The 15,591-nt window shown below is 40.8% G+C and overlaps 1 protein-coding gene and 1 pseudogene across 1 annotated transcript; both read left to right on the top strand.

The window, feature by feature from the left end:
• Positions 1–2,518: 2,518 nt before the first annotated feature.
• On the top strand, positions 2,519–4,000 carry LOC146387759 (odorant receptor 131-2-like). The gene is made up of 4 exons (XM_084927264.1): positions 2,519–2,664; positions 2,848–2,988; positions 3,268–3,532; positions 3,611–4,000. The coding sequence occupies exons 1-4, from the start codon at positions 2,519–2,521 to the stop codon at positions 3,998–4,000; spliced, it is 942 nt and encodes a 313-aa protein (XP_084783390.1).
• A 4,557-nt stretch (positions 4,001–8,557) lies between these two features.
• LOC146387758 (odorant receptor 131-2-like) lies at positions 8,558–15,591 on the top strand (annotated as a pseudogene).

Below are 15,591 nucleotides of genomic sequence, written 5' to 3'. Positions count from 1 at the left end.
TTTTCTCTGATGATATTAACATATAAAATGTGAATGTTGATGTGTCAGCAGTGAAACAGAATGATTTTTAAATGTAATCATCCCTCTTTTCTTAGTGTGTGTATATGAACATAGTTTATGTTGTGTTTGAGTTACTCACAAAAACAATGTTCCTGCACTCCTAAATGTTTTGTTTGTTTTTTATAAGAGAGAACAGAATTAGAAATGACCTCTGACCTTACTGTAAAGAGCAGATCTGTGCACAGGTGTGTGAAGGCTAACATGTTTCTATCCTCATTATCCTAAAATGTTATTATAGAGTTGCCTTTTTCACTATAATACTTGTGCTAATAATAATAATAATAATAATAATGATAATAATTATAATTATAATAATATAAAACATATCCATAGCATGTACTTTTACATATTCCAGAAATGTGTCTTTTTTTTTACTATTGATCAAAGATTTATCATTAATTAAAGATGCAGTGTGTAATTAATAACTGAAGAAGTTCATTAGTAATAATATTAATAAGGGATTGGATTTATATAGCGCTTTTCAAGGCACCCACCCTGAAGTTTTGAATTTTTTTGTGAAAACATATGAATGGTGATCATTTTAAGAATAATGAACAAATACCAACAAGTTTTTGGACTTTAGAGATGAAGTGGTGTTTATGGCAGGATATTGAAAAATTTTCGGGGCATCTGAAACTGCAGAATGACTAAAAAGTGCTTATTACTCTTTTTGTTTCACTTATTTTCAGTCCAGTCCTTATCATTAGTCTCTGGAGAAAAGTTCAAAATGTTAATTTTCAGTGAAGCTTTTAAGGGTTGTATCATGATGTAGGTTAAATGATCGAAATGAAAGGTCTCAATTTAATCTGCATTTTGACCCAGACTTGTCTTTCAGCCATGATTTCTTTTTGTGACAAAATAATTTCCAGCATTTCCATCTTGGTGTGGTTTTTCCTGACTTTATGGTCTTCAGCAGCTTTAAATCTAATCATCTCTCTTTTCTTAGTGTGTGTATATGAACATAGTTTATGTTGTGTTTGAGTTACTCACAAAAACAATGTTTCTGCACTCCTAAATCTTTTGTTTGTTTTTTAGAAGAGAGAACAGAATTAGAAATGACCTCTGACCTTACTGTAAAGAGCAGATCTGTGCACAGGTGTGTGAAGGCTAACATGTTATTATAGAGTTGCCTTTTTCACTATAATACTTGTGCTAATAATAATAATAATAATAATAATAATAATAATGATGATGATAATAATTATAATAATATAAACATATCCATAGCATGTACTTTTACATATTCCAGAAATGTGTCTTTTTTTTTTTTTACTATTGATCAAAGATTTATCATTAATTAAAGATGCAGTGTGTAATTAATAACTGAAGAAGTTCATAATAATAATAATAATAATAATAATGGATTGGATTTATATAGCGCTTTTCAAGGCACCCACCCTGAAGTTTTGAATTTTTTTGTGAAAACATATGAATGGTGATCTTTTTAAGAATAATGAACAATTACCAACAAGTTTTTGGACTTTAGAGATGAAGTGGTGTTTATGGCAGGATATTTAAAAATTTTCAGGGCATCTGAAACTGCAGAGTGACTAAAAAGTGCTTATTACTCTTTTTGTTTCACTTATTTTCAGTCCAGTCCTTGAACCTAACGATTTTCAGAGAAAGCTTTTGTTCTTTTCTTAAGCATCATGACACTGACCTATGAACTGTTCACGCATTATATAAAAAATCCTAACTCAAGTGATGAACCAGTGTTGTGTCTGTGCACAACAGACTTTAGACACTAGGACTTGAATGAAAATAGAAACATGAATCCAAATGTGACATTTTTAGTCCAGTTTGTCATCAGGATCTATGGAGGAGGTCAGCAGACGTGAGAGTCTGGAGCCATTTGTAAATCATAGCGGAGACGCTCTCATGGCTCTGAATTTTAACCATTAGTGTTGGAAGATTTTTCAAAATTGATGAAATTATGATGCAGAATAGTATTAATAATATAGTATTAATAATTAATCATATTAATCTGGAAATCAATAGCTTAATTTCTCCATAGAAGACAATGATCCCAAACACATGATAAATATTGACTTATACAGTAATAATGTACTTCCATTGTCTTATTGTTTTTTACATGTTTTGTTTTTGGTGGCTGGCAGTGATATTTCAGCAAAATCCACCAAACTACATCTTATTAAAATGTATCACAATTTTGTTTTGATTTTTCTTTTGTCTGTTTTTCTTAAAATGAAATTCTTCCTTTTGTCATTTCTTTTAGTTTCATTCAAATCATGATTCTTGTTCATAATTTGAAAAAGAATCATGAACAACAGAATCAAGTTTCTGTTAAAAACATGTTTTATTTGTCTCAGTGGTTGCAATGAGTGAAAAACACCACTTGAACCTTGTGCTATTTGTGGAGTTGTTTCTCTGAGTTTCATCTTTCGTTCTGTTTTAGGTGAGTTTCGGTTTGTCGTGTCCGAGCAGGACGAGGTGTGACATGAACACAACCAAACGCCAGGACAGCTTCAATGACGCCTTCACAAAGAACTTTGTCTCCTTTGCTCTCGGCTTCATCATCAACTACATTAATGGGATGTTTGTCTATACCTATTTTAAGAGTGTTGTCTTCCAGCAAGACCCCAGGTCTATCATTTCCTATCTACAAGATTTCTATCACATCAATTTCAATAATAAATAAAAGAAAACTGAGAGCAGGATGAAGTTTGTTATTATAATTTGATATTTCTGCTACCTAACATTGGGACTGTTTTTTGCATCTGTTGCCTCGTTTTGCTCTTTGGTCCTCTCCTGCCCCGTCTCCTGCAGGTACGTGCTTTACATCCACCTGGTCATCAATGACATGATTATGCTGACAGTTACTGTGATGCTGCAGATCCTCACCTACACCGCCCCCCTGAGCTTTGCTCCCTGCTGTGTCATACTGCTCATCTCAGTGACAACCAACATGTAAGTATCTGTGCGAGAGACAGTATAACAGTTTGTACATAGCCACTGACCATATTATTAGGTACACCTGAAAACTGTTAACATACATGAAGTGTGGGTGACAAAATATTTACTACGCTTTTAAATGAAATGCAGTATTCTGCTATTATTTGTTCAATTAAAGTGGACAGTCAATGTGCACTTTAAGACAGTCTGAGCTGTACTCAGGTAGGGAGAAAGAGCGAATCACAGACATCATGAACAAATATAAACCTGTGTGTTCTAACTGTCTTCATGCAGGAACAGTCCTCTGAATCTGGCCGGCATGGCGGTTGAACGTTACATTGCTGTTTGCCGGCCCCTCCATCACTCTCAGCTCTGCACGGTGCAGCGAGCGTACGCTCTGATCGCACTGATCTGGGCTGTCTCCTTCATCCCCTCCATCTCAGATGTCATCATCCTCCTCGTCATCCAGCCCCTCTCTGTCTTCACGAAGAACGTCATCTGTTACCCCTCCTTTGTGTACAACACACCGTACCATGAGACACAAAGTCTGGTTGTCCAGGTGACATGTTCGTTTTCTACGTTTATGGCTCAGTTTAAATGATTGGTGGATCAAATGAACTTGAATTCTCCCCCTCAGGTCCTCCTGTTTTCTTTTGTCTTCCTCACTTTGATCATCACCTACCTGAAGGTCCTCTGTGCTGCTCGGGCAGTTTCTTCTTCTAACCAGGCCTCTGCCAAAAATGCTCACAACACTATCCTGCTGCATGGAGTCCAGCTCCTCATCTGCATGCTGTCATACATTTCTCCCTTCATCAACCTCATTTTAGTCACAGCCTGGCCCCATAAGAGGACCATAATCCTATTCACCACCTTTCTGTTCACCAACCTGCTTCCACGTCTGCTCAGTCCACTCATCTATGGTGTCAGAGACCAGAAGCTCAGCAGCCACTTCAGGGTTCACTTTGGCTGTAAAGGTTTTAAATCTAGAGGGAAGAGCAGGAAACGCAGGGTGCCAGAGAAGCACTGACTCTAAACACACGCTATACCTAAAAAAGTGTGGTTTGACCTGATTTATCCAGTGAGCACCAGTGTTGGGTAAGTTACTTTAAATTAGTAACTTAGTTACATTACTAGTTACTTCCATCAAAAGTAACTCAGTTACTTCAAGTTACTCGTTACTTTCAAAGTAACTAGTTACTAGGGAAAGTAACTTTGGTTTTACTCAGACTTCTCTTGTTAATGTGTTGCTAACTGGATACCCAGCAAGAGTGCCAGTCTTCTAGCTTGCTTACTTGCCACAAGTGCACTGTGCCACCTACCAAAGGAAAAAATAATGTGCATATTTCCACGAGAGAAATCCCACGCCTGGACCGTCGTTGACCACCGCCATGATTCTAGCCTACGTTACAGCGTCATGTGCGCTTTTTACATCCAACACAAAAACTGCAGTCGTGGTGCTTTTGATTGTACTCAGAACTCAGAAATTCTGCCTTCCAAATAGGAAGATGTAGGCAACACCAGACTGCAGATGAGTTGCATACAGGGCTGGACTGGGACAAAAAATCGTCCCGGGCATTTTGACTATAGACCGGCCCACCATTATAGCAAAAATCATAAAGCCTTTGAATGAAAACAAACGCTGTTATGACAGTGATGTTCACTGTCTTGATGGTATATATGTATCAATCTATCAATCGTTTGTTGTAAGACTCAGATAATTATTTATTAAAAGCTAGACATTTGAAATGAGAATAAGAAAGTATTTCTTTGTGGCCCCCTTTCCCTGTTAATGCCCTACCTGGCCCCCTGGCAAAACTTTGCTAGACCCGCCCCTGCACAGTTACCAGCTGTCAGCTACATAGAAAAGGATCCTGGGGTTATTTGTCTCTCAGAAACAGTTCATAACTTCCCTTCAACTCATTCATGTCACCTAAAAGGTAAAAATGTTTCTCCATCACCTGTTCAGCTCTGATGATTCAGTAAGGACATCTCCTGGTTTCATCTTCATGTTTCCCACTCACCACATATCCAAACCGATATCATGACCAGCAGCTTTACAGCTGTGGCTCCAGCAAACATCAGCTGATACTAGAAAGTAATATTAAATAAATTCTAGCAACAGCTGATCAAGCTTAAACGTGCTGCTGTTGTTTAACGTGACATCCGGTGGTTTCCTCTTTCTGGCGCAAAGCGGACGATAAATAAACAAGAGGGAAAAGCCGATCAGCTGATCATTGATCAGTTTCATGATTAAAGTAGCAACAGGAGAGGGAGGGGAGAGAATGAGAGAAGAAGAGGCAGCTGTGCAGCAAAGACAAAGAATAACTCCAGCTTTGTGTCTTTTTCATTGTAGCTGAAGTCCGGGACAACCTGTTCCTTTTCACCTCAACACGAAACGCGTAATATTTTCTCTGAATATGAGACGATTCCGTTTTTTAGGGAACGATTGGCAACTCTAATAATTAACCGTATGAACAAAATAAAGTTCAACATCAGTAACATAGCACCACCCAGCTGTATAGAAACCCCGTCATGCTAGCTAGCACGCAGTACGAAAAAGTCAGCACAACGAAAATAAACTCCAACTAAACTTGGTTTATATCTGACCCAGATAGACTGTGTAGCTGTTGCTGTTCTGTGAGTCTATTGTGCAAGTGGTGTGATATGCCCATGTGGAAAGGACGGCACTGCAACGCTGGACTTGCCCTTACTCTGGGCTCCCTCTTTATTCTGGCAACTGGTACAAAGAAAACAGCACACAGTCTTCATTAACAGTGTGCAAAGCAACTGCAACATTCAGTTCACCAGCTTGGGAGTTTTTTTCCTTTTTCTTTCCAAACATAACACTTAACAAATGACTAAGATATATTTATACAACACAACATCAACAAAGTCTTTCTTTTAAAAGTTCTAGCTGAAACCAAACCTGTGATCGTATAGTAGCAGTATTATTTATTTATTTTTTTCTATACAACAGCATCAATTAAAACTTATACTTAACAGCGCCTACCTGGTACAAAGAAAACAGCACACAGTCTTCATTAACAGTGTGCAAAGCAACTGCAACATTCAGTTCTGTTAAAAAGAATTAGAACAATTACAATCCCATAGAGAAGCATTAGAGCTGAGTGCAAGTCAAAAAGCACCCGACTAGCTAACGAGTATTAGCTTAGCATGCTAACTAAAAATGCTACTCGTGAATAAAGTTACTACCCATGCATCAAAATGCCTGTAACTTTCAGGATACATGTTAGTACTGCTTACAATCAAAATACATGTTGACAATTACCACTATAAGAATGTTTCCTTAATACACATACAAAATTGACAACAGTATCGCTCACTAGCACCTACCACCAGCTTGGGAGTTTTTTTCCTTTGCTGAGGCATGCGCTGTGCAGCAATTTGGAACCTTAACAGTTGCAGTTGCTGTGTTTGTCCACCAGGTGGCTCCAACTAATCACAAAGCACATCAATTTTGAGGAAATTCATTAAGCTATTTTCTAACTCTGTTACAACTGCAGGTCATAACTTCTTACCTGAAGTTCAGTTCACCTGACACTCGGACCGGCGACCGCTTCGGGTCTCTCCTCCTGCCTCCCCTTTCCCTCATCCACCTGCTGACCTCCACCACTTGCTAATGTTACTGAATCTGTGGAAGCTCCGCGATGCCACCACACGAAGTAACGAATACCGAGCCTATCTAAATCCCAGTAACGACTAACGCATTCCTGATTTTGGCATAATAACTAGTTACCGTGCTCGTTACCACAATAATAACGTAGTTACTGTAACGCGTTAGTTAATAACGCGTTAGTCCCAACACTGGTGAGCACAGACCAACTCCAGGCCTCGAGGGCCGGGTCCTGCAGGTTTTAGATCTCACCCTGGGTCAATGCACCTGATTCAAATGATTAGCTCATTACCAGGCCTCTGGAGAACTTCAAGACATGTTGACGAGGTGATTTAGCAATTTCAGTCAGCTGTGATGGATCAAGGACACATCTAAAACCTGCAGGACACCGGCCCTCGAGGCCTGGAGTCGGACACCTCTGGTCTAAATGAAACAAATTAATTGACATTATGCACATTTTTACGTAGGTGCAGTCAGAAGAGTTTGTGGCTAAAGCTTGCTTACAGTATAGATTTGTACATGTACCCTGTCAGGCACACAGCTCTGTCAGCTCTGGCTGCAAACGCAGAAGCCCCACTTGCTAATCAAACATTCTGATTAAGAGGGGCAGCCAATCAGAAGAAAGAAAGCGGGTTGAGACAAATGATGAACTGAGTGTAGGGTAGGATTTGTTTTGAACTTTGAATCATGTGAAGTTGCTCAAGTGGAGTCTGTGAATAACAGTGTGGTGATAGAAGCATTACAGCAGGTTAGGTGTTCCAGTTATCAGAGAAGATGACAGAATTTCTTATTGCACCGCACGTAAAATTCTGAAAAATGTTTATGAACAAAATAAAAAGAGAAGCAAAGACGTCCATCGACCCAGACTGAGCTGTAAAACTTCATCATGCACACTAGATCCACACTCACATCCTGGGCCTGGTTCTTTTGGTGCTTTTTTCCTGTTAAAAGGGAGTTTTTCCTTCCCACTGTCGCCAAAGCGTTTGCTCATAGAGTGTGGGTTTTCTGAATTGTAAATACCTGATCATGCTGTTTGAATAAAACCTCATTTAGATCTCTCATAATATTCTTGCACAAGATTTCTGATAAACAAACTCACAGTTCACAACTACACACAGTTTTCAAAACGTAAATGATAATCCACCCTCTGGCTTGTAGCTCCCCACCTCTCCAGGATCATCTCACATCACTACGGCAGCGAAATCTATATAACCACACGTCTTCCTGTTCCTCTCACTTCTCACACGCAGCTGCACAGCCTGTTACATCAGCACAGGCCAGAACGGTGTCGTGTTGAAGTAAGTCGTTTTTGCTTAAAGACTTAAGAGTAGGAAGAAGTAACTTACATCTGCTGTTTGCTGTCTTTTAATGCTGAAGTTTTGAATTTTTTTGTGAAAACATATGATTGGTGATCATTTTAAGAATAATGAACAAATACCAACAAGTTTTTGGACTTTAGAGATGAAGTGGTGTTTATGGCAGGATATTTAAAAATTTTCGGGGCATCTGAAACTGCAGAATGACTAAAAAGTGCTTATTACTCTTTTTGTTTCACTTATTTTCAGTCCAGTCCTTATCATTAGTCTCTGGAGAAAAGTTCAAAATGTTAATTTTCAGTGAAGCTTTTAAGGGTTGTATCATGATGTAGGTTAAATGATCGAAATGAAATGAAAGGTCTCGATTTAATCTGCATTTTGACCCAGACTTGTCTTTCAGCCATGATTTCTTTTTGTGACAAAATAATTTCCAGCATTTCCATCTTGGTGTGGTTTTTTCTGACTTTATGGTCTTCAGCAGCTTTGGACATGGATATAATGTCTTTACATGGTTTGTAAAGGCTGAAAGTTGTAAAAAGGTTTTTCTTCTGTTCATTTGTATATTTTCTCTGATGATATTAACATATAAAATGTGAATGTTGATGTGTCAGCAGTGAAACAGAATGATTTTTAAATGTAATCATCCCTCTTTTCTTAGTGTGTGTATATGAACATAGTTTATGTTGTGTTTGAGTTACTCACAAAAACAATGTTCCTGCACTCCTAAATGTTTTGTTTGTTTTTTATAAGAGAGAACAGAATTAGAAATGACCTCTGACCTTACTGTAAAGAGCAGATCTGTGCACAGGTGTGTGAAGGCTAACATGTTTCTATCCTCATTATCCTAAAATGTTATTATAGAGTTGCCTTTTTCACTATAATACTTGTGCTAATAATAATAATAATAATAATAATGATAATAATTATAATTATAATAATATAAAACATATCCATAGCATGTACTTTTACATATTCCAGAAATGTGTCTTTTTTTTTACTATTGATCAAAGATTTATCATTAATTAAAGATGCAGTGTGTAATTAATAACTGAAGAAGTTCATTAGTAATAATATTAATAAGGGATTGGATTTATATAGCGCTTTTCAAGGCACCCACCCTGAAGTTTTGAATTTTTTTGTGAAAACATATGAATGGTGATCATTTTAAGAATAATGAACAAATACCAACAAGTTTTTGGACTTTAGAGATGAAGTGGTGTTTATGGCAGGATATTTAAAAATTTTCGGGGCATCTGAAACTGCAGAGTGACTAAAAAGTGCTTATTACTCTTTTTGTTTCACTTATTTTCAGTCCAGTCCTTGAACCTAACGATTTTCAGAGAAAGCTTTTGTTCTTTTCTTAAGCATCATGACACTGACCTATGAACTGTTCACGCATTATATAAAAAATCCTAACTCAAGTGATGAACCAGTGTTGTGTCTGTGCACAACAGACTTTAGACACTAGGACTTGAATGAAAATAGAAACATGAATCCAAATGTCACATTTTTAGTCCAGTTTGTCATCAGGCTCTATGACCATCAGTGTGGAGGACGATAAAGGCGGTCATGATAAATATTGACTTATACAGTCATAATGTACTTCCATTGTCTTATTGTTTTTTACATGTTTTGTTTTTGGTGGCTGGCAGTGATATTTCAGCAAAATCCACCAAACTACATCTTATTAAAATGTATCACAATGTTTGTTTTGATTTTTCTTTTGTCTGTTTTTCTTAAAATGAAATTCTTCCTTTTGTCTTTTCTTTTAGTTTCATTCAAATCATGATTCTTGTTCATAATTTGAAAAAGAATCATGGACAACAGAATCAAGTTTCTGTTAAAAACATGTTTTATTTGTCTCAGTGGTTGCAATGAGTGAAAAACACCACTTGAACCTTGTGCTATTTGTGGAGTTGTTTCTCTGAGTTTCATCTTTCGTTCTGTTTTAGGTGAGTTTCGGTTTGTCGTGTCCGAGCAGGACGAGGTGTGACATGAACACAACCAAACGCCAGGACAGCTTCAATGACGCCTTCACAAAGAACTTTGTCTCCTTTGCTCTCGGCTTCATCATCAACTACATTAATGGGATGTTTGTCTATACCTATTTTAAGAGTGTTGTCTTCCAGCAAGACCCCAGGTCTATCATTTCCTATCTACAAGATTTCTATCACATCAATTTCAATAATAAATAAAAGAAAACTGAGAGCAGGATGAAGTTTGTTATTATAATTTGATATTTCTGCTACCTAACATTGGGACTGTTTTTTGCATCTGTTGCCTCGTTTTGCTCTTTGGTCCTCTCCTGCCCCGTCTCCTGCAGGTACGTGCTTTACATCCACCTGGTCATCAATGACATGATTATGCTGACAGTTACTGTGATGCTGCAGATCCTCACCTACACCGCCCCCCTGAGCTTTGCTCCCTGCTGTGTCATACTGCTCATCTCAGTGACAACCAACAAGTAAGTATCTGTGCGAGAGACAGTATAACAGTTTGTACATAGCCACTGACCATATTATTAGGTACACCTGAAAACTGTTAACATACATGAAGTGTGGACGACAAAATATTTACTACGCTTTGTTACGCCCCAGTCTAGGGTTTGGAACGCAACACAAGTTTGGAAAGATTGCCCCGCCCTGGTCCCCAAAACCATACACAGAGGGAAACCAATTTCTTAGTGAATCGTGATTTATTTTTCTACACTGCAAAAATGAAGCTCCGGGGAGAACAAAGGCCAAAATAACAAACAAAACAAGCTAAGTCAGGAGGAGGTGCTATCTAAAACCCTATGTGAAATCAAGCATCAAACAAAAGACAAGCGCTACACCTAACTCCCTAACTGAAATAAACAGGAGAAAACAGTGCAAGGAAAAACAATAAGGCAGCTCACCCCTTCTGTTGCAGTGCTATTTACAATGAAAACTAATGTACACACTATATACAAAACTCAGAAAAGTCGCACAAAGTCACAGGCACAAATGTCTCAGGTTTTGGAGGCCAGGGTCAGGTCTGCTGCTGCTGTCAGTGGCTGCCCCAGGACAACTGCTGGTGGGGGATTTGAAGAAGATCACATGGCCAGGGGACCAATCAGCAGCCATCAGCTCATCCACTCCTCGACCTGCAAAGACTTAAAGGCACAGACAACAACAGCCACCAAAACAGATTATGGACAGGGCCATAACACCCCCCTTCCCAAGACCAAACATCTCCCCTAAAGATGTTTGGCGCTTAGGGGTTCCGAAAACCACGTGACAGCGCATCTGCCAGTACATTCTCTGTCCCTTTTTTGTGACGGATCTCCAGATTGAAATCCTGTACTAAGAGGGACCATCTCATGAGCCTTTGGTTAGAATTTTGCATTCGGGTCAAAAACACGAGGGGGTTGTGATCTGTGTAAACAATGACAGGTGCTGAACTAGAACCGACATAGACCTCGAAATGCTGTAGAGCCAGCAACAGAGAGAGAGCTTCCTTTTCAATGGTGCTGTATTTCTGTTGGTGGGAGTTGAACTTTTTTGAAAAGTAACCAATTGGGTGATCAACACCCTGCCTATCCTCCTGCAACAGCACCGCACCAGCACCGTTGGCGCTGGCATCCACCTCAAGTTTAAACGGATGTGTGAAAACAGGAGCGGCAAGTACTGGTGTGCTGCAGAGGAGAGCTTTGGCAGACTCAAAAGCATTCTGGCATGTGGGGGACCATACGAATGGTTTTGACACACTTGTGAGACTGGTGAGAGGTGCAACTACATCTGCAAAATTCTTACAGAAACCACGATAATAGCCGGCCATTCCAAGGAACCGGCGAAGTTCACGTCTAGTGCGAGGCACCGGAAAATCTAGGATAGCCTGGACTTTAGCCAGCAGGGGGCGCACCTGTCCCTGACCCACCTGCTTCCCTAGATAGGTCACAGTGGCCTTACCAAAGTCACATTTGGCAAGATTTAGGGTAAGGGATGCCTCTTTTAATCTTTCAAAAATCTCCGTGAGTGTTCCAAGGTGTTCTGACCAAGTCTCTGAATAGGCTACAATGTCGTCTAAGTACACTTCACAGTTTGTGACACCACCTAAGACAATGTGCATAAGGCGTTGGAATGTGGCAGGGGCATTTCGAAGGCCAAAAGGCATGACGGTGTATTGGAGGAAGTGATCAGGAGTGACAAAAGCAGAAATTTCAGATGCACGCGGAGTGAGGGGAACTTGCCAATAACCTTTTAATAAGTCCAGTTTGGTGACAAACTTTGCGGAGCCAACCCTATCAACACAATCTTCCATGCGGGGAAGAGGGTAGGAGTCGGGTTTGGTCACACTGTTCACTTTTCGAAAATCACTACAAAAACGTGGAGTTTTGTCTTCCTTCGGCACAAGAAGGCAGGGGGAACTCTAGGCACTCGAACTAGGGACAGCAAGACCATTTTCCAGCAAGTAGGAAACTTCTTGTTGAAAAAGTGCACGTTTGGTAGGGTTCACACGATAAGCGTGTTGTTTGATCGGAGGGTGGTCACCTACATCTATGTCATGTTCGAGGACAGTAGTGCGAGACGGAGTGTCAGCAAACAGAGATGGGTAAGTATTGATCAGAGAACACACATCGGTCTGGGCAGCCTCAGTGTCGCGCAAAATTGCAATCGGCACGCGATCCTCCCCTATTCCAGTCAGTGAGGCGAACCCTTGTGAAATGAAAGGTCGGTAACTGCTGTCAAGAGTGTCATTTCCTGGTTCATCACTGATGGGATTAGGAGTAGAAACCGACTGAACAAAACCAACACTTTTTGGCTTTTTCAATGTGTGAGTTTGCTCTTTGCGACGGAGCGATGGACAATTGGCAATGAGATGGCCAGTATCATGGCAATAAAAGCATTCTCGGACAGTCATGGGAACCTGATCAGGGCGCATTTGACGCTTAGGAGAAACCCTCAAACTCCTCGCAGGTTTAGACAACGGGGCACATTCACGGCGCACAGCTGAAAACGTAACGCGATGGGTCAACACAAACTCATCTGCGAGAACAGCAGCTTTAGACAACGAATCCACCTTTTGCTCATTGATATATACAACAACATTCTCTGGAAGACACGTTTTGAATTCTTCCAGCAGGACCAATTCTCTTAGCTGAGCAAAGTCCTTCACTTTACCTGCAGCTAACCACTTATCAAACAAGACAGTCTTCTCCCTGGCAAACTCTACATGTGTTTGGTTGGCAGATTTTTCACATGACCGAAACTTCTGGCGATATGCCTCCGGAACTAGCTCATAAGCCCTTAAAATAGTGGATTTCACAATTTCATAATCCAGGCTGTCATCAATAGATAAGCTCGCACACACTTCCTGTGCTTTCCCCACCAATTTACACTGCAGCAACAAACTCCACACATCCTTGGGCCATTTTAAAGTGGTTGCGATGCGTTCAAAGGCATTAAAGTAAGAGTCAACCTCACTTTCTCTGAAAGGTGGCACTAAAGCAATTTTCTTGCTTGCAACAAAGTGGTCAGAGGAGAATGAATCAGAAGATCTACTCACAATTTTACTCACTGGGGTAGAGGTAACATTGCGTTGTCGGGAAGGATCCAGCTCCATAGCCCTTATGCGGAGATGCATAAGCTCAACTTCTTTGGCTTTAGCTGCAAGCTCCACCTCTTTCAGGCGAAGGGCGAGCCTAAGATCCTCCGTAACCAACCCTGTTGATTGTCCGGCTGGGCTAACGTTTGGGATCTGAATGGCAGCAGGAGCCTCCGCCCCTGGCGTCACCCGTCCACTGGCAGCTTGTGGGATGGTTGCAGCAGCTCCTGCTCCCGCATCCACCACCAAACCTCCAGTCGCCTCAACCGGCCGAGGTTTCGACTTTGCAAAAACCCCCTTATCCACCAGCTGTGCCGTCAGGCACTGCTTAATTTCAGCCTTTTTAGCATGTAAAGGCACACTAACATTAAACAAATCTGCCACCAACAACAAATCTGCCTTTGTGCATCGATCCAACTTATCCACGGTGGGTTGCAGTGCAAAATCATCCACGTCAAAAGTCATTGTGACTAGACTACCCCCAACACTACAAGAAAACTGCCAACCAAAAACTGCAGACAACCCACAAAAAACAAAGAGCAAAAAGAACGGCAAAAGAAAAAAAAAGAGGACGAGCCCCCACTTTATGTTACGCCCCAGTCTAGGGTTTGGAACGCAACACAAGTTTGGAAAGATTGCCCCGCCCTGGTCCCCAAAACCATACACAGAGGGAAACCAATTTCTTAGTGAATCGTGATTTATTTTTCTACACTGCAAAAATGAAGCTCCGGGGAGAACAAAGGCCAAAATAACAAACAAAACAAGCTAAGTCAGGAGGAGGTGCTATCTAAAACCCTATGTGAAATCAAGCATCAAACAAAAGACAAGCGCTACACCTAACTCCCTAACTGAAATAAACAGGAGAAAACAGTGCAAGGAAAAACAATAAGGCAGCTCACCCCTTCTGTTGCAGTGCTATTTACAATGTGCTATTTACAATGAAAACTAATGTACACACTATATACAAAACTCAGAAAAGTCGCACAAAGTCACAGGCACAAATGTCTCAGGTTTTGGAGGCCAGGGTCAGGTCTGCTGCTGCTGTCAGTGGCTGCCCCAGGACAACTGCTGGTGGGGGATTTGAAGAAGATCACATGGCCAGGGGACCAATCAGCAGCCATCAGCTCATCCACTCCTCGACCTGCAAAGACTTAAAGGCACAGACAACAACAGCCACCAAAACAGATTATGGACAGGGCCATAACACGCTTTTAAATGAAATGCTGTATTCTGCTATTATTTGTTCAATTAAAGTGGACAGTCAATGTGCACTTTAAGACAGTCTGAGCTGTACTCAGGTAGGGAGAAAGAGCGAATCACAGACATCATGAACAAATATAAACCTGTGTGTTCTAACTGTCTTCATGCAGGAACAGTCCTCTGAATCTGGCCGGCATGGCGGTTGAACGTTACATTGCTGTTTGCCGGCCCCTCCATCACTCTCAGCTCTGCACGGTGCAGCGAGCGTACGCTCTGATCGCACTGATCTGGGCTGTCTCCTTCATCCCCTCCATCTCAGATGTCATCATCCTCCTCGTCATCCAGCCCCTCTCTGTCTTCACGAAGAACGTCATCTGTTACCCCTCCTTTGTGTACAACACACCGTACCATGAGACACAAAGTCTGGTTGTCCAGGTGACATGTTCGTTTTCTACGTTTATGGCTCAGTTTAAATGATTGGTGGATCAAATGAACTTGAATTCTCCCCCTCAGGTCCTCCTGTTTTCTTTTGTCTTCCTCACTTTGATCATCACCTACCTGAAGGTCCTCTGTGCTGCTCGGGCAGTTTCTTCTTCTAACCAGGCCTCTGCCAAAAATGCTCACAACACTATCCTGCTGCATGGAGTCCAGCTCCTCATCTGCATGCTGTCATACATTTCTCCCTTCATCAACCTCATTTTAGTCACAGCCTGGCCCCATAAGAGGACCATAATCCTATTCACCACCTTTCTGTTCACCAACCTGCTTCCACGTCTGCTCAGTCCACTCATCTATGGTGTCAGAGACCAGAAGCTCAGCAGCCACTTCAGGGTTCACTTTGGCTGTAAAGGTTTTAAATCTAGAGGGAAGAGCAGGAAACGCAGGGTGCCAGAGAAGCACTGA

The sequence above is a fragment of the Perissodus microlepis genome, chromosome 5 (genome assembly GCF_051167445.1).
Source record: "Perissodus microlepis isolate ML-2025 ecotype Zambia chromosome 5, ASM5116744v1, whole genome shotgun sequence".
NCBI lineage: Eukaryota > Metazoa > Chordata > Actinopteri > Cichliformes > Cichlidae > Perissodus > Perissodus microlepis.
This window is presented reverse-complemented; position numbering and strand designations above follow the sequence as displayed.